Source organism: Beta vulgaris, chromosome 9, assembly GCF_026745355.1.
Source record: "Beta vulgaris subsp. vulgaris cultivar EL10 chromosome 9, EL10.2, whole genome shotgun sequence".
In the NCBI taxonomy this organism is placed as follows: domain Eukaryota; kingdom Viridiplantae; phylum Streptophyta; class Magnoliopsida; order Caryophyllales; family Amaranthaceae; genus Beta; species Beta vulgaris.
The window spans coordinates 50,089,407-50,109,446 of NC_079210.1; the positions used below are offsets into that span (position 1 = coordinate 50,089,407).

The following is a 20,040-nucleotide window of genomic DNA, read 5'->3' on the forward strand; positions in this document are numbered from 1 at the left end:
GCCGCACCATGCCGATTTGATAGAATTTCGATAGCAGCTTATGCTTTACGTTAGTACCTCCAGCTTATAAAATGACTTTGATATCTTTGTGAGATGCCATCTTGACATCTCACTATGAGACGTGAATCTAAGCTCTCTTAATATAAAGTCAATATACTAGTTGTTTAGATGTCCGATCAAATATTACTTACTTTTCTTCTTCTTTTGTAACGACTGTGAGTCTGTGACCATCGATCAAATAGAGCTACATGTACATCAACATGGTGTCATAATCGTACGAACCAAGTTAAAACTAGTGACACCCACACGCCCGTCTGCCTCATGGCTCCACCCTCCCCCCCGAGATCCAATCCACTTCACGACTCTCAATTTCACAATCCAAATTAGGAAATAAAAAAATACAATCAACATTCAACACACATCTAAACTTCTGTTATTCTTATTAGATGTATTATTTGTAGTACAATCTAGTAGGTGGATAAATCTGGGAATATCATATCAGGATATACTACTTTGCTTGCTTGTATAATAACCCAATAAAGCACCTCAGAAAAATACACCAACCAACCAAAAACAAGCAAAGAAATGCGGCAAATAGTACAAAAATCAGGCACTAGACCACCATGGGTAGGTCTAGCAGCTGCAGTTTGGGTTGAATTTGCTGCTGGAAACTCTTACAACTTCCCACTCTTTTCTAATTCATTGAAATCTGTACTGGGTTTTACTCAACAGCAGATTACAATTCTTGGTGTTGCAAATGACATTGGTGAAAGTGTGGGTATTTTGCCTGGCATTGCCTGTAACAAGTTTCCACCTTGGGTTGTTTTGTTTATTGGTGCTTTGGGTTGTTTCTTGGGTTATGGTGTTCTTTGGCTTGCTGTTACTCAGACTGTGCTCAACTTGCCTTACTGGGTGGTAAGAAGTTTGAAATTTTTAATCTTTTTTTTTTTTTTTTTTTTGAATTTTTTAGTACCCATTTGCTGATAAGATTTGGTGTTTTGGTATTATGTTGTGAAGTTGTTGGATTATGATGATATGTACTGGTAGGTAGTTTTTGATGCATTGTTTGAGTACCCATTTTAAAATTGATTGATTTGTGGTGATTTAGTGTATGAGTATGACCTGAAAGTGGCTTTTGTTAGTGAAAGTTTAGTCCTTTGGTTGAATTATCAAGGCTATTTACACTTATCTACCCTATTTTGTAATTGACCTAAAATTTCAAATGAGGGTCTTGACTAAGAGCAAGTGAGCAACCACTACACTTGGATTCTAGTCTATGTTGCAGTTCTTGCCTGACTTTGACTATGGAGGGAATTTGTCTCCGGGCGTTGAGTTTGGTGTTTGGACATTTTGACTGGTTTCATCTGTTAGTTGTGAAGATGAACAAAACATGTTGTGAATAATTTGTATGTTTTGTTTATGTGTTTTTGATAGTGTGGTGGCAACTGGGAGTCCGGCAAAGAACCTATGTATGATAACTGTGTTGCGCCTATATTGGTGGTTCAATTTGATTCATTTTTGTTCTTCTGATCTGGCAATTTTATTTCGTTCGTGGTTCTTTTAGCCCTTAGTATCGCTGACTCGTGCACGTATCTCAGATACATATGCATAATGACCATAGTCTCAGTCTCATAATGTGATTCTAACTCCAACTTGTTTCTATAAATTCATTCCTGGCAGTTGTGGCTTGCACTGGTTATTGGGTCTAACAGCTGTGCATGGTTCGGGACAGCTGTTCTTGTTACCAACATGAGGAACTTCCCTCTGAGTAGGGGCACTGTTGCTGGTCTTCTGAAGGGCTATGTTGGTCTTAGTGCTGCCATATATACCGAGATATATGGTATGGTGCTTGATAAATCTGATACAGCACTCCTCTTGTTTCTCACTTTAGGCCTCCCTATCATATGCTTTTCCATGATGTACTTCATCAGACCATGTACCCCGGCATCTGGAGAAGACTCTTCTGAGAAAAAACATTTCATATTTACTCAAGGGGCTACTATATTTCTTGGAATATATCTCCTCACAACCACAATCATTGCGGATAAACTATCTGTCCGGAGAGCTATTTGCTATGCGTTTGTTATTGCAATGGTTATATTCATGATGGCGCCTCTTGCAATCCCAATCAAGATGACTTTATTCCCTTCCAGCAAAAAACCTAGTGAACCTGTAGATTCTTCAGACCAGTTGATGTCAGGGGCCAACGAGTCGGATCAAACAGAACCTTTGTTGGAAAAATCTTCTTTAGACTATCGTGGGAGTTTTCGAGACAGTGAAGAAGGTTCTGATTTGGAGATTCTTTTAGCTGTTGGAGAGGGTGCTGTAAAAGAGAAAAAGAGACCCCGCAGAGGCGATGATTTCAAGTTCCGTGAAGTAATAGTCAAGGCTGATTTTTGGCTTTTGTGGTTGGTGTACTTTCTAGGAGTTGGTACTGGAGTCACTGTTCTTAATAATTTGGCACAGATCGGATATGCTCAAGCAGAGCGTGATACAACCGTACTGTTGTCCCTATTTTCTATCTGCAATTTTGTTGGACGCCTAGGTGGAGGTGCTGTTTCGGAATATTTTGTCAGGTGATAATGTTAAGAATTGCTTCTTCATGAAAGTTACTGATGTTTCTCTACTTGATTGTTCTTTAATTCCTACTCAAGAAGCTGTGCTTTATGTTATCTTTTGTGAACCATTTGCAGTAAAGTGAACTTTCTTGGTTTTTAACATCAAAGCCATCTGAAGATGTTCTAGTATATCAGTATATGTGAGTTTTGTTGGAATACTGAATGATTTGTACATGATATTTTTTTTTAACTTTTTTCCTCTTTTTTGATGTCAAATTCTTATATAATAGGGGGTACACGAGAAGATGGCATAATACACATTATATTATGTTAATAGTCCTCCATATCCATGAAAAGCCGCTCCTATTTGTTTCTTCATCTTAAACTATTTCCGAACCTAGATATTATGGACTTGTTCTCTTGGATCATGAAACTGACTGCTGAGAAATTTCCTTGCAGATTGACAACAATTCCTAGGACCATTTGGATGACGGTTACTCAACTGATTATGGTCATAGCTTTCTTATTTTATGCATTTGCTGTTAGTGGTACCCTTCATGTGGCGACTGCATTGCTTGGAACCTGCTACGGTGTTCAGACTGCAATAATGATTCCAACTGCCTCTGAGCTATTTGGGCTTAAAAATTTTGGTGTCATTTACAACTTTATACAGTTTGGCAATCCCATTGGTGCTCTTCTTTTCTCAGGAATGCTTGCTGGTTATATATATGATGCTGAGGCCATCAAACAAGGAGTATCTACCTGTATAGGTGCTTCTTGCTTTAAGCTTACATTCTTTGTTCTTGCTGGACTTTGTGGGTTGGGATCATTATTAGGCATACTACTCACAATAAGAATCATACCTGTATACAAAATGCTCTATGCTGGAGGTTCTTTCCGTTCACTTCCAAGATCAGATCATTGACAACAGGGTTGCTGTAGGGAGATCAGATTTACTCCGAGCTAAAAGTGATTGCGTACCCCTTTGTATTATTCATATGCTGTATTTTGTGAGGTAAATCTTGCACTTTGATTCTGTTAGACTTCTGCTACACGGAATTGAGGATTTGTTTTCCCTGGGATTTCTCGCTGATAGTAGTACCTGTTTGTATTCAAATTCTCCGTCGATGGTGTTAAATATTTGCCTTAGAGGCTTGTACGTGTAAGTTGTTAGTGTTATGGCAAACGGATGAGATCTTATGATTATTGTCCAAATGATATTATTACTATTGTAAGATACTCCATTAAAAGAAGCAAATGTCAATGGTTGCTTGCATGCTGTTCTGATAAAGATTTGGTCTTAAAAGATTTGATTATGGCTCAGGTGCTGCCACCTGATACAAATGCTAAAGCATGTGAGCAATGGTGACATGTTTGACCTGTACTCAGAAATATTAACATACTGATAAGCAGTCAATATAGGAGGTGCAATATTATTACATTGTAATTGAAACTCATCTAAGCTGTTGCATTGGTATCTCCTGAGAATTGTACTGGGTCTTTGGTTTGTCCAATTCTCCCATAAGAACTGGGTTTTATGCTTTTACAGGTAGGCACATCAATTTCATTCTTTTTTATGACCTTGTCGACTTTGCAAAAGTCAATTTCTTCCTGCTGTTTTTTCCCATTTGCACTGATTTACAAAAAAAAACCAGAGGCCAGTGAGCTTGAAGATCCGAAAGATGCCAATAGTCCTAAAATCAGGGAGTAGACCTCCATGGATAGGTCTAGCTGCTGCTCTCTGGGTTTTATTTGCTGCTGGGAATAACTATTGCTTTGCTCTTTATTCTCATTCCTTGAAGTCTATTCTGAGTCTCAACCAACAGCAAATTACATCTCTTGGGGTCGCCAATGACATTGGTCAAAGTGTTGGGATCTTGGCTGGCATTTCCATAAACAAGTTTCCTCCATGGAAAGTCCTCTTAATTGGCGCAATATCTTGCTTCTCGGGGTATGGGGTCATTTGGCTTGCCATTACTCAAAGAGTTGGGAACATGCCTTATACTCTGGTATAATTGAACCTCTATCTCAAGTCTGTAAATTTTTGTGGTCCATTTCTGCTATTTACAGTTATAGACTGTTCTCTGCTAATTGATCCAATGAGTTTTATGGTCTATTTGTTTAACTAAATTAAAATGTTAATAGGATTAAATACTAAAAGGGTTTTTCTCTCCATAGTACTTTCTTCTCCCTTTGATATTACTTGCTAACTCTTTCTTAAACTCATTGCAATTCTTTACCATAATCTGCATGCATGTTGCTTTGATGATCTATGATGCTCGTTTCAAAATTTCGAACATATTTATTACTTTTGGTTCCTTCTGACTCATGCTAGAATTATTTATCACAAAATGACTGTTGAGATTATTTTGACTCTTTTCAGCTATATGAAGTCATAATCCTTGGTAGATGCAGCTCAGTAAAGTAATGTGTAGTGTGCTTATGATTATTTACTCTGTCCATCTTGATTCTGTGTTAATATAATGTTAGCAACAGTTTAACTCTCAAACACGAGTTTCAAGAACTAATCTACTCAAATATAAACATGTAATTAGAGTATTATACCTTAATGAATTAGTCAACTGGACATGTAAACCAGAGAGTTATAAGTTGATGTCATTGTTTAGATTTATGAAGCTAGTTCTGGACTGTTACTGCAGGTGTATATGGCCACCTCTGGAGTCTGTTTTTGAAACGTTCATGATTCATGTATAGAACTTGTTTTAACATTTTAGCCCATTTAACACGTATTCTCAAAAAGATAGAGAAATGTTTACTCAAAAAAAAAAAAAATAGAGAAATGGGGGCCAAAATTGAGAAGGAAAGTTCTAAAAACTTCTTGTTTGAGAAGTCGTTTAGCCAATAGCTTTGTCTATTGGCTTATTCATATGGTCAACAACCCAAGATATGTTTGATAATGGCTTTTCACCAGCAAAAATAAAATATCTGTCTCGGGCAGCTTATTAGCTTTTCAGCCCATAGTAACAAAGCTGATTATTTTACATGCTCCTGCTTTTTTTTTTCCCCTTTTAACGTTCTTTGATGTATTTTTGTTCTTCCTACTCGTATGTTTTTCTTCACAAATCCACTCATGACTCCGATGACCTTAACATTAACCCTCCAGTGGGAACAACCAAAAAGGGCCGGAGGGAGTGTGAACTAGACTAAAAATGATACACATCATAGCTCATGCTAGCAGCTGAATCAGCTGATACAAAACAGTTGATTCTACTTGCTGATCAAACAAGTCAAACGAACCAGCTAACTAGCTTTCCATTCTATCTGTTTCTGAGGCTAAGGGTCTTGCAGCAACCATCTCACAACTCGAAATGCAAGCTTACGGCTGCAAATGTAAGTGTGAAGATTGACTCAGTATGAGAATGTTTAAATGGGTCTCTAATTCGTGTAGTTTTTCATGTGATTATCTACCCTGTTACCTTGACGTCTTTTCTGGTTCAGGGTGTATACTAGTACTAGTTCATGATTCTGAATGACAAGCCACCATTTTCTGTAATGTGAATTTTCTTATAATATGTAAATAGCTCCTGTCGTCTTGCCATGTTAGTTTGACCCTGTTAATCTTGATGTAATGGCAGTTGTGGGTTGCACTGCTTATTGGGGCCAACAGCTGTGCATGGTTCCAAACGGCTGTTGTGGTCACCAACATGAAGAACTTCCCTCTTAGTAGGGGAACTGTATCTGGAATTCTGAAGGGTTATGTTGGTCTTAGTGCTGCTATGTATACAGTCATATATGGCGCTATTCTTAACAAGTCTGATTCTGCTTTTCTGCTTTTCCTAGCTCTTGGCCTTCCTGTCATATGTTTTTGTGTCATGTACTTTATTAGACCTTGTACGCCAGCTTCTGGAGAAGATTCCTCAGAGCACGGACATTTCCTCTTTACTAAAGGGGCCTGCATTCTTCTTGCTATCTATCTCCTTGCAGTTACAATTATAAATGATAAGTTTTCCCTAGCGAAACCTATTTCCTACACTTTCTTTGGCATAATGGTCCTGTTCTTGTTGGCCCCTTTTGCAATTCCTATCAAGATGACTTTTTTCCCTGCCAGTAAGAAACCCGTCAATTCATCTGAGAAATTACCATTTATCGAAGGAGCATCAAGTATCAAAGAACCCTTGCTGGAGGCATCTCCAACAACAGCAAGGTCAGTACCAGTAACAACAACAGCAGACTGTGTGGCCTCCTTGGCTGGCGATGTTTTGAAAGAATCTCCATCGGAACCATCAACAAGAATTGACATGGATGAAGAAATTGCTTCAGAATTTGATAACCTTCGAGCTTCGGATGAAGGGTTATCAGATCCAAGGAGGGTCGAAAAGGAAGAATCATTCTTGGCGTCAACTGTTTTAGAGAGTGAAGATGATACTGAAAGCAAATATCACATGAGAGAACATCCATTAGCATCATTTGTTGAGAGCTTTGTAGGGGGTGATAATGAAGCTTCTCGTATGAATATACTCTTGGCACTCGGATTTGGGGCAAGGGGACTGCGTAGGGGAGAGGAATTTAAATTTCATGAAGCAGTATTCAAGGCTGATTTCTGGCTTCTTTGGCTGGTGTATTTTATAGGTGTGGGTACTGGAGTAACTGTTCTCAACAATTTGGCACAAATAGGTTTTGCCCAAGGGGAGTACGATACTAGTGTCTTGCTTGCTTTGTTTGCCTTCTTCAACTTTGTGGGCCGCCTAGGTGGTGGTGTTTTTTCCGAGCACTTGGTCAGGTAATTTGCATAATTGGCTTCTTATATATTTCATCACACTTTTTTTTTAACTAAGCTCTAGTTATAACGTGATAATAGACAAAGTTATTGGGCAGGGTAGCTCAATGGAAGTCTGAGTAGGGCCAAGATAGAAGTGCTATTATTGGACAAAGCCTTTAGGGAACAAGCTTAATACACTGTAATTGTAGGCCGAAAATGTTGTAAAAGAGAGAATATGGTAAAGAAAAAGAATCATGTATGCTTATTGTTCTCTCTCCTTACACTTTTACCATCCCGTATGTTATTGATCCCCAACTTGCATAGCCTGACCCGTTGTGTCCCCTTTTATATCGACCCAATCGGCTATTGACCCACATCGTCTGGTACTCTGGTCTGACCTACCCGATAAACAGGTGTACGTGGATGTTCCTCATGTGAGGATAAAACCGTAGATTTGGCTGTAAGCATGGGTGATGCTGAGTCTCTCCTTAGAATTCCAACTCAAGAGTTCTTGGTCCTTGATGCTCATGCACTTATACTATGAAAGAGCCAACTCAATTGAGAATGCTTCAGTCATATCAATTTCCTTTTATCTGTCAATTTTTCTGACTTGTGCTCTTTTCACATTGCACTGGTTTTAGACTTGAGAGTCATTTCAGACTTTTTCCTCCCTTCTTACCCAGAAAACATAACTCATAGGGTTGATTACCTTTTCTGCAGGTCCAAAAACATTCCACGGACAATATTGATGAGCATGGCTCAAGCTGTTATGGTGGTAACTTTCCTGCTTTATAGATCATCTCTGGGTGCAACTCTGTATGCAGCTACTGTACTGCTTGGGATCTGCTATGGCGTACATTCAGCTGTAATGACTCCAGTTGCCTCTGAGCTTTTCGGGCTAAAACATGTGGGTGTCATTTACAATTTTATACAGCTTGGAAATCCTCTTGGTGCAGCCCTCTTCTCAGTGCTACTTGCAGGTAATATATATGATGCTGAAGCAGCAAAACAAGGAGTCTCTACGTGCATGGGCGCCTCGTGTTTTGGACTAACATACCTTGTTCTTGCCGGAGTTTGTGGTTTAGGAGTCATATTAGGCCTAATTCTTACTATCAGAATTAGACCTGTCTATCAAAGGCTTTATGGTAGTGGATCTTTCTACATTCTTCAGTCATCTGCTACTTGACGTGAGCCCAAAGGTTTAACCGGCTTCATCAACCTTAACTTGCTAATCATTTCTGCCGTCTTTTCAAAATCTTGTTTATGTGTTCTATGTCTGTGTTCTAGTGGATTCATATAGTCTTCCACACTTGTTACGATCTTTTCTTAGAACATGATCATACCTCATGATCAAGTGACTTGGGTGTCTAATACTACTGTTAAAATTCTGCGATACGTTCGGGTGTTTCTGTAAGTAGGTTAATCCAAGGCTAATTCCTCTCCACATGAGCAAAAATGAGCAGTTTACTTGAAAACTAATTGCAGTCTTGAGCATACTATTTCCTGGTACATCCTGTGATCCTGATATAATAGATCATGTGCACTGTTGTAAATATATTTAAGAGGAATATATCCATATATCTTATCTTGTTAAAAGGAATAGAATTGGGAAAATAAAAGTCATGTGCTTGCTATCGTGGTGGTCAACATGGGAAAAATTAGTTAACCCAACGCATTTTGTTGAGTGGTACCTTTACGCGACAAAAAAAAAAGTCATATATGAGGTAGTTTCTCGCAAACAATATGTTCTAGAATGTAGTTTTTCACAAAATATTCGTAATATTGTGAAAACAACCCTTGATTTTGAACTCAAAGAGTTTTTACCTCGGAGAGATGATCAATGGCTCACATTGGATACGTAAAATAAATGGCTGAGGTTAGAGGACTGCAAAGAAACTTGTGATCAGCTATGTTATTACATACTACATTTCTTAAGGTTACAGATTTATATCACTATGAAATATGTACACAAGATTGCAGTAAAATTCACCATGCTGCTTGATCTCTTACTCTAATCATTATTGCGCAATTTTTCCCATGAGACTAGAGTGGTACTTTAAATGTCAGGAAAATATAAGCAGATTTTCCTAAGATTTTGGTTTCATGATTGTGAATACTATACAATGATTGGAACATAGCATTTGGAGTATATAATTAGGCAATGTTTATAAAGAAACATGTGTTTCTTGAATTAAAACTTCAAAGTGAAGACATAATAATTAGTCTGTTGTGTTGCTTACTTGCTTCTGATCCACCCAAATATCTGCATCTCTCCTGCAAATGATTGTGTGCTGAAGTTCTGCCTGTGTGTTCTCTTGATGATTGTTTTTCGTTATGTAAATACACAGATTGAGTGTCTACTCGAATACGGGTGTCCAAGTATCCGACTTGGCTATTTTGTAGAAAAAAGTCAAGTTTTTAGTCTAAAATAAAGTATCCAAGTAAAGTATTGTGTCGGTCACGACACGACACCTCGTTTTTGAGGTAAATGAAGAAGTCGGAGTAGCACTGGTTTTTAGTGGTTCCTAACGAGGATATATTTATCTTTTTTGTTTCACAATTTTTCTGTAGTTTGGAGGTCTAGACCCTAAATACAGTAGATAGTAATATATTGCAAATCATCACATTGGAAAAAAAAAACTACTAAGTAAAAGTAACATAGCCATCAATCTAATGCTTTGTATGACTTAACAGGGTTCGTCTGTTTGGAGACATCCGATAAAATTGAAACGACTCAAGAGACATCTACCTCTGGACATCAAAGTTAGATATACAAGTAGCTAACTCTTTAAAAGTATGTTAACCTAGTTTTGGATAAAAGCGACTAATAACTTTGCTCACTTCAACTTAATTCTTCCCAACCAAATCGAGATCAAAAAAATTAGATGAATACCGACTTTTTTATTGATTAAAAATTGATTTTTATTACGTGTTTTTGTTGATTAAAAATGATTTTTACTCATTATATCCAATATGCTGACACAACTTATTTTTGTGAATTTCATTTTACTTGTCAAAATTAATTCTTGCGGATTTCGGCATAACAAAGGCAACCAAATTACTACATAATTGTTTTTGTTCTACCCAAATATTGTAAATACGATTACCAAGCTAAAGAGAATAAAAATGAAATATTTCTACAAGATTGAAAAAAGAGATTAAGGTCTAATTAATGGGTTTAATTAGGTAATGTGTAAATTGCATTGGACAAGGAAGCGCACAAGATGGAAATAGAAAAACGGATGAAAAAGAAAAGTGAGTAGAATAAAAAAACGGAATCAATAGTATTGCAGTAACAATTAAGGACATAAAAGTAAGGTATCTACTAATTTAACAATGACTGATCTACATGCAGAATCCAATGACTTGAAACACTGGACTCTTCAGAATTAGTATTTTAAAACTGTAAATTTAGAATCCATATACTTTCTCCGTTTTATGATATTCGCTACACTTTTCATTATGGAAAGTTTCACATTACTTGCTACCTCTTTCTTCTTTAAAAAATTGCCTAGAAATCCGTGAATTGAGAAGTGTAATGAGTATTTTTGAAGGGTATCTATCATCTCTGCTCATTATGTCAGATTCTTCTAGCAATTGCTTCAAATGAGCCCTACTGAAATAGTGACATCTTTTTCACCTGATCTATGTAAATTAATGCTCACAGTAAACTCCAAATTTGCAGTAACAGAACCATATTCAGTGGTAAAATCAAATTGCAACCAAAAAATTAACAGAAAGAACTCCAAATAACAGAATCATATTAGCAAATATCCAGATATAAAAATCACAGCAAACTAAAATCAACTTTTATGAATCTAATAACATACTATATAAAATAATCATCCAAAACAGTCACACAAAGATGGGTTACAGAAATCTGATATGGTCTCTCTGAATATCCAGAACTCATACCAGTTAACATTACATAAACAAATTTCCTGCACTCATTATGTCTACATTTACATAAATTAAAGATAACATAAAGTACTTACAAACTATATTTTATTACTAATACCATCCTTAACTTTTGTACCATAAAGTTGGAATTTTTTTTTTCTTTTTTCACCAAGACCCACCTACCCAAACAGAGCAGCAGCCAGCAGGTGATAACCTAGTGATATTGACACCACCTTCGATTTCACAGATCACGGGGTCGAATTTCACCCCTGACAAGAAGGGATCTCCAAACAAAACAAAAAAAAACTTACCCAAACAAAAAAAAGTCAAAATCTATCTACTTTCCAACTTTCTATGGTGGAAAAATACAGTCAAAAGGGAAAATTATAAAAAGAAAAAATCTTGCATGAAAAAGAAAAAAAATTAAGTGGGTTTAAGATCCTGAAACATAGCATCCCACCTGATTTCTTCAAGAGCTGGAGTCCAATACTGATGATCATCTTCTTGATCATCATGGATTTTTTCTTCCTTGTTTTGATGAAGATCATACATCATAGGGCTAGAATAACTATCAAGTTTAGGTGTAGAAACAACCACTGAATCATAATCACCTTCATTAATATCACCTAAATAATCATTATCATCATGTGTTAGCACTAATCTATCTTGATTAGTATTACTAACCATCACTAATCTCCTACTATTACTTCTCATCATCATTGATCTCTTCCACCTTGAACTATAACTAATAGCACCACCACTTTTCTTGTTGTTTTTCTTCTTGTTTGAGAAAACAATTAATGCTCTATCATTATCTTTATGAACCAAAGTTGCTATATAATTAACCAAAGATTTTTTGGTTTTTTTCAAAGCAAGGAAGAGTTTTACCATAGGATGTTTCAAGTTTAAGCCATGACTTTTTTCTCTTCTAGCAAGTTTGAGTATTTCTAGCCTATGTTTGGCTATAGTAATGCCCATACTTTGAAGGAATTCATGGTTGAAGTATGATATATCTTCTTCTTCTAGCTCATTTTGTGCAAATGATAGCCCATATTCATACACTATTGATGGCTCTAAGGTTGTTTTTGATAGCCAAGAATACCAATCCATTGAACCCTTTTGTAGGTTTGATGTAAGGTGTTGAATGAAACCGTCGTCGGAATCGAGATCTCGGCGTTATCCCGTCGTTGGGATATGAAGAAGGAAGGGATGAAGATGTGCAAGAAAAATAAGGGAGGTTTTTAAGCTTTTCAAACGTTGGAATGTGAAAAAAAGATAGAAGGTTACAATATGAAGTTTGAAGTTTGTAGTAATAGTGTAATACTACTACTACTAAAGGTTTTATGGGTATGTTTATATTTTATTGGGAACTTTATGAGATATCTTTGAAGTTTGGCTTAATTTTCAAAATATCCTTATTAAATTTTGAAGTTTAAATTTCGGTGTATAATAAGGGTATCTTGAGTCCAAACACAAAAATTAGAGGTATCAAAGAGATACTCCAAGTGTGAAAGGTAATTTGAAAATTACGTCAAACATCAGAGTACTTGAGGAAATTTCCCTATTTTATTTGGTTAGATGAGATAAAATGACGTGTTAGATATTATATTGAAATAGGAAGTGGAAAAAAGCAGTTGGGGGTAGTTTGTGAGTACATAAAGGAAATGATAATGAAGGTTTTTTTTTTTTTTGGTTAAGATTTAAGGGAGGATTTGTTCAACTTTTTCTGATTTTTATTGAAATTGTAAGGGTGGTTGTAACTTGAGAGTGACAAAAATAATAAAGAGATGTGAAAAGTGAGATTGTGATTTGTGGGGAGGTCTTTACTCTTTACTAAATAAAAGTGGGGTGACCAAACTTTTATGTATTCCCTCTAAAATTGGGAAAGTATTAGGAGGAATTTCACTAAGGAGTGAGCCTTAAGAAATGAGAGATAGCGGATGAAATGTGTAATGCCATTGCAAAGTGCCATCAATCACGGGGCTCATGGAAAGGAACTTGAAACTTACTTGGTCTTTGCGTGTTATGCCCACTGGGTTTGGGAGACACCACGCACTACTAAAAAAATTGAGGACGGAGGGAGTATTTTCTAGTTACGAATCTGTAGAAGTGTGTCTTGATTTCTTAGCGGAGAAGAAAAGATGAGAGATTTCGAAGCTTAGCCCGGACGAGAGAAGCTCGAGGTCGGCCATGGAGTGCAGCCCGGGCGGGCGTGCAATGGGCCCGGGCTTCTGCCCGGGCGGGCGGTTTGCAACTCAGGCAGGCCGGGTTTCCTCTCCACATTTTGCCTTCAAGGCAGAACCTTCTGCCAAAACCTAAACCGGGCGGCAGCTTTCCCTGTTTTGGAATTTTGCGATCTTCTTTATTTTTGGTCTTGGGTGATTTTGTAAATTTTAGGAGTTCATATATAAGTCATCATAAAGTCATTTAGAACCCTAAGATTCAAGCCTGGTTCTCCAGGTACTGCGGTAGGACGTGGATCGATCATGACGAGAATGGGCTTTTCTAGCCACAAAATATAACTCTCACTCTCTTATTCTTCTCCATTGTAATTCCTCCATTAGAGAGGCTAAAGAAAACTTCAAGGTTCTTGCTTGTGGATGTAGGTCAAGGTTGATTAAACCATGTTAAATCTTTGTCTCTCTTTATTGTTTAAAATCATTTAAAGTTTACAACTTTGCATTCATTGTTGAACTTGAAGTTAACTAGCAAACCCTAAGTCCTAAAAATTGTATTTATTGCTAACAGAATCGATAATACTTATTGATTTTGATTTTTAACCGGTCAAACTCTGTCCATCTTTATATATAGATAAAAAAAAAATTGAAGGGGGTGATAAGAAAAATTTTATCTTTTAAAAGTTCTAATGTCAAATACGAGGATTTTTCGATAGGAGGAGGATAAGAGTAATTTTTTTTTTCAAAAGTTCTAATAAAAAGATTTATACTTATAATAAAGTGACAATATTGGAATCCTAGTACTAGAATACTAAATTAACCAATATCATGGAGTAATGTTGTGTAATGCTATCAACTTGAGTCCACTCATGGTACACCCAGGGGCATTTTCGTGATTAATTAGAACTTCAGGGGCACGTTCGTAATTTTGCGCACTCTCTCTCTCCTCTTCCTCTTCCGCGTGTTCTTCTCTTCGTGTGCTTTTACTACCATTTTTTCCGGCGATGTTGCCGCTGCTTTTGCTGCTGCTCATTTCCGACGATACGGTCGTCGTCTTCTTCGTTTTGGGGGTTTTGGTCTTCATTTCCAGATCTCGAAGATCCAGATTTTGCCATTGATGAAGATGACCAAAAATTCGAAGCTGATGAAGGTTAGGATGATTGGAACGCAGATGAAAACGAGGAAAACGATGAAGAAGATTCTCAATTCAAGTGTTTGTTCTGAAAATTTCAACTTCATTTATTCCGATTCCTTGCTTCAACATTGTAGTTCAACACACCATTTTGATTTTTCTGGTACACCCAGGGGCATTTTCGTGATTAATTAGAATTTCAGGGGCACGTTCGTAATTTTGCGCACTCTCTCTCCTCTTCCTCTTCCGCGTGTTCTTCTCTTCGCGTGCTTTTACTACCATTTTTTCCGGCGATGTTGCCGCTGCTTTTGCTGCTGCTCATTTCCGACGATACGGTCGTCGTCTTCTTCGTTTTGGGGGTTTTGGTCTTCATTTCCAGATCTCGAAGATCCAGATTTTGCCATTGATGAAGATGACCAAAAATTCGAAGCTGATGAAGGTTAGGATGATTGGAACGCAGATGAAAACGAGGAAAACGATGAAGAAGATTCTCAATTCAAGTGTTTGTTCTGAAAATTTCAACTTCATTTATTCCGATTCCTTGCTTCAACATTGTAGTTCAACACACCATTTTGATTTTTCTGGTACACCCAGGGGCATTTTCGTGATCAATTAGAACTTCAGGGGCACGTTCGTAATTTTGCGCACTCTCTCTCCTCTTCCTCTTCCGCGTGTTCTTCTCTTCGCGTGCTTTTACTACCATTTTTTCCGGCGATGTTGCCGCTGCTTTTGCTGCTGCTCATTTCCGACGATACCGTCGTCGTCTTCTTCGTTTTGGGGGTTTTGGTCTTCATTTCCAGGATTATGGTTTGTTTACCTTACTTTCAAATCTTTTGTTTCTGATTTTTAAAGTTTATGCAAGCGAATGATAGGTTTTTTTGTTATACGGTCGCCGGAGTGGTTGAGATGTGGAGGAGGAGAGAGAAAGTAGTTTGTTCATGGTGGTGGTGGTGGTATGGAGCAGTGCTTATTTACCTAATTTGTGCTTATTCAAGTTTGCTCATTTTCTTAAATGAGTAATTTGTGCTTATTCAAAGTTTGCTCATTTTCTTAGATGAGTAGAAATGCTTGCTCATTTGCTCATTTTTCTCAGTTGCTCATTTTGTTTATTTTGCTCATTTTGTTTATTTTGCTCATTTTGCTAATTTACTCATTTGCTCATTTTGCTCATTTGGAGAAAATAGCCTTGGGTGTACCATGAGCATGGTACACCCAGGTGTACTAAAAATATTCCCTATCAACTTTAATTAATGTCAAGATCAACTAACCATGTCACAAAAAATAAGCATGAGGAGTTGAATATGTTGATTGCGGTCTTCAACAATGAAGTTAATGTATGTGAACAAGTTAGTCCCACATGAAAAGAACATGTAAAAAAAATTCAATTATAAATTTACTCCCTCCTTATCTATCTAAAAAGGTATTAATGGGCTTTGCTATATTTTATTTTTGGTGCAAATGTGTTTTGCTAAATGCTAATTCTTATAATAGATACATGTTGGTAGTTTTTTTTTCACTATGAATCTATGATTCCTCTTGGACAAAAGTAATTTATATTACTAATTAAAGACTTATCAATTATTAAAATTATTTTCCTTTTGTTCGATCTAGTTTTATTAATCACATTTTATTAGATATATAAATAATCATTTATATAATTATTGTTTTGTAAGTCATTTAGCTTCTGAAATTGTAATACATGAATCATGATCATTTAATTGCATTTTTTTTATCAAATTCTTTCTTTTTCCTTAACTTATGATATTTGATTTCCGTCTATGTCAAAAAAAAAAATGAATTAATATTCATTGAGAATTATACTTAAATAGTCTATCTATTCTATTAGATAAGAGATCATATTCAGAAAATTATAAAATATACTCCCTCCGTCCCATAATATAGGCTATGTTTAGTTCACCTGAAATTTTCTGATATGAACTTATCTGATCTGATCTGAACTTATTTTTTCTGATCTGATCTGAACTTATTTTTTCAGAACTGGTCTGATTACAAGATCTTATCTTTTAGATTTATCTCAATATATAAGAAAAAATATAGTCATGTGGGATCTTGTTTGATTCGTCTCAATGAGTACTTTATTAATATTCAATTATTATAATTTTTACTAATATGTAATGAAAGATATTTAATAGTAAAAATGAGTTTTTAAAACTGACTGATCTGATCTGATCTGATCTGAACTTATTTTTTCTGATCTGATCTGATCTGATCTGATTAGATCTGAAATAAGCAAAAATAAGGTGAACTGAACATAGCCATAGTGCCTACTTCATTTTGGTGGGTCAAACTTTTAAATCTTTGACCGGATATTCTCATTTGTATATATAAAAAAACATATTTATGTGAGATCTTGTTAGATTCGTCTCAATGTGTAGTTTCATAATATCAACTTTTTATATTTTTTATTAATACGGAATTGAAGATATTAAAGGTCAAAGTTACGTATATACATCGAGATAAATCTAACAAAATCTCACTTGATTATTTTCTTATTTATATAATGATGATAAATTGAAGTTAAAATGATCAATAAATAATGTTATTTAACACGGTGTTTTATTTAAAATAGAGAGAACGGAAGAAGTATATTATTTGGTTTTAGGGGCTCTAAAAATGCAGTGATAAGCGGAGTTCAAATTTTCATATACTAAAGTATTCTTGTCTATGAAATTTATTATCTCGTACTCCTTAAAAATACATATAACCCCTTGAGCTAAGCAATTTTCATTTAACCTTTGTTCACCAATTTCTAGGTCTACGAAGTCAATTTCAATTTGTTAACTCCGAAGCACACTAGTACGTATCTTATAGTACATGGTTTAATGAATTCTATATCGGTATAATCTTCACAAAACTTATCATTAAAATTCCTTCATAACGTGGCAAGGAAATGATACTTTATGCTTATTTTTGGAGAAAGCAGAGATCAAGTTTTTTCCTACGTGATTTATTTTTCTCCTTTTATAATTGCAAAATACTCTCTTTGTATGTGTATCTTTATCTTATCTATTTTATTGTTCGCATTTAATTTGTCAATGGAAAATTATAATAATTAAATATTAATAAAGCGTAATCAAGAGATTAATCAAATAAGATCCGAAATCACCACATGACTATTAAATATGGGATATTGTGATTAATTGTGGGTGGAGTTTTGTGTATATACATTTTTTTATATATATACGACGTGTCATACTATTGATGCATATTTGAGATTATTGATTAGAACTACAAAATCCTAAACAATGTTATTGTTGATGCATATATGAAATTTTAGTGAATATCATACAATTTCATTGGTAATAAAGTCTTATAGAAATGATATAACGTGAGATACAATCTCCTCTATATCATTCTACATTATCATTGTGTGATATATCATTAATTGTGGGTGAGGTTTTATGTATCGCGAGATAATCAAGTATGCCTAACTATAACTAAACAAGGTTTTATCTAGTGGTAAAAATTTGGTCTCATGACTTCAACGTCATAGGATCAAATTCCACTAGGAGCTCTTTGCGGATGAGATTTTTCTTACCATTCTCCCTCTTTTTAAAGAATATTACCTACAAACCTGACTGATTATATCTCTGTGAGATGTCAGTACAATAGAATTCTTAATCTTACCAACTCCGAAGATCACATAAAAGTATAATATATATGCGGTTGCTTGATCCTTGATCTACTGCATTCTAATTTCTAGTGTGGTCAATATAGAAGTGCATTTATATTTTATACTGTATAGACTATAGAGTGTCGACAAAAATGCCAAACATTAATATATCTATACTTTGTTTTGACTTCATACAATTATATTCTATGCAGCAGGTTGCCTTGTCTGCCATCACTAGCTGACTTGAACAGCATATTCTAATTTCTAAAAATAATTTCACCCATTTTCTATTTTATTTGCTACTTTCATGCATTTGCGTTAATTAGCTTTATCGATTAGCGTAAAACATAATTACGTTTGATCTTAATAAGTGGAGATGGGGAATATAGTATATTATTAATTCGGCCGTTGTCTTTTATAGGAAAAGATGGGTGTTATTATATGCTTCATGACATGATGTTTAACTAGCTCATCAATTATAACAATTACAAAGTAATTAACTTATTAAAGTAATAAACAGCTAATATCACCTTTTTTTTTTTAGTAGAAAGCGGCACATATATATAATTAATCATTATTAGAGGTCATCATGGCCGCGCCTAAAAAATTTGCCCATTGATCGAGTCGGACCGGGTCAAAATTTTGTATCTAAAGTGTGCTTTCAGGCCAAAATCGGACCGAACCAAAATTTAAACTAAAAAGTCATTTTTAAATTGCCTAACCAAAAAAAATCTGCAAGTCATTTCTGGATTGCCCAAAAATCAGGCCGAGCCAAAATGATCAGCCTTAATCATTATCCATCTCCGCCAAGGTTAATATACCCTGCAGAAAAGAGTCCACAAACACTTGTTTCCGATCATTTAAGGGGAATAATGTAGCAACAAAGTGAGCTACGCAATTACCTACGCCCGCTTAACATAAAAGACTTAAAACAACAACTTAACATGAAAGACATTAAAAGTCTCAAAACAACGACTTAACACACAAACACACATATATCACCTACTTAAATGTTCATTCCTTAGACTAATAAGACATACAAGTTTGCATATCGATCATTTCCACTCAAATAGATTCTTTTTGGTGCAAACCCACTCAAATAGATAATATGGTAAAGCATTTTTTTTGTAATTTCTATACTCTATCCTTGCACACATGGCTTAGGCTTTACCACATATTTTTAGACATACTTTAGATGATAGAAGAAATTGCTTTATTACTAGCTAGAGGGATTAGGAACTTTTCCATTTGATAAAATGGAATGTAACAAAATTCGTGATTTTTTAATTAGTGACACGAAGAAAAAATGGAGAAATGTCAAAAAAAAAACTATAGAGAGAGAAAATAAAGGACAACTTGTTTAACTAACGAGGGGTGAAATTAAGTAGGTTAAACAGTTAAATCGAGGCAAAGATGTAATAAATAATAAGTTTTCTGCACTTTGAGATATGTGTCACTTATTGTGAATTTGTGACATTTTCCTAAAAAACAGTCAATTACTCAAAAATAAAGGAAGTAAAATTCTTCTTATAATCCTTCAATTTGTCTTTCGTCATTTAGTTGTCTTTGCATAAATACATCACATGCATGCTTATATAAGAGGGTTTATTATCACATAGTCTTTTTATAATGTTTTCCCTCTCCTTTCAACTACGTGACAATAAAGTCATAATATTTCGTATATACCTTTTATTTTTTATTTTTAGCTCATAATACAACATATGCACAAATTTGAAACTTAGTCTTTCTATTTTCGAATATATTTGATATCTAGTGGATACTTAATACTATTAGCTTGTTATATAAACCCTGTAAACAAACCATCGTTTTTCTTTTTCTAAAGAAAGCTTAGATTTCGAGAGGTAAAGTAATAAGCATTTAAATGTTGTTAGTTAAGACTTGCTTTCCACTTGTTAGAA

General features: G+C 35.3%; 3 protein-coding genes across 4 annotated transcripts; 2 read left to right on the forward strand and 1 right to left on the reverse strand.

Moving 5' to 3' along the window:
- The first annotated feature begins 291 nt into the window (after positions 1-291).
- Positions 292-3,849, forward strand: LOC104904508 (hypothetical protein). Its single transcript, XM_010692773.4, has 3 exons — positions 292-915; positions 1,681-2,576; positions 3,018-3,849. The coding sequence occupies exons 1-3, from the start codon at positions 586-588 to the stop codon at positions 3,481-3,483; spliced, it is 1,692 nt and encodes a 563-aa protein (XP_010691075.1). The 5' UTR covers positions 292-585; the 3' UTR covers positions 3,484-3,849.
- A 141-nt stretch (positions 3,850-3,990) lies between these two features.
- LOC104904509 (hypothetical protein) lies at positions 3,991-8,777 on the forward strand. 2 transcript variants are annotated; one of them, XM_010692775.4, is made up of 3 exons: positions 3,991-4,567; positions 6,155-7,299; positions 7,999-8,777. In XM_010692775.4, the coding sequence occupies exons 1-3, from the start codon at positions 4,241-4,243 to the stop codon at positions 8,462-8,464; spliced, it is 1,938 nt and encodes a 645-aa protein (XP_010691077.1). In that variant the 5' UTR covers positions 3,991-4,240; the 3' UTR covers positions 8,465-8,777. The 2 variants fall into 2 exon arrangements, with proteins under 2 accessions (XP_010691077.1, XP_019107600.1); XM_019252055.3 differs by having other exon boundaries at positions 4,427-5,909.
- Positions 8,778-11,086: 2,309 nt separating this feature from the next.
- Positions 11,087-13,119, reverse strand: LOC104904510 (hypothetical protein). Its single transcript, XM_010692776.4, has one exon. The coding sequence runs from the start codon at positions 12,286-12,288 to the stop codon at positions 11,602-11,604; it is 687 nt and encodes a 228-aa protein (XP_010691078.1). The 5' UTR covers positions 12,289-13,119; the 3' UTR covers positions 11,087-11,601.
- Positions 13,120-20,040: the final 6,921 nt, after the last annotated feature.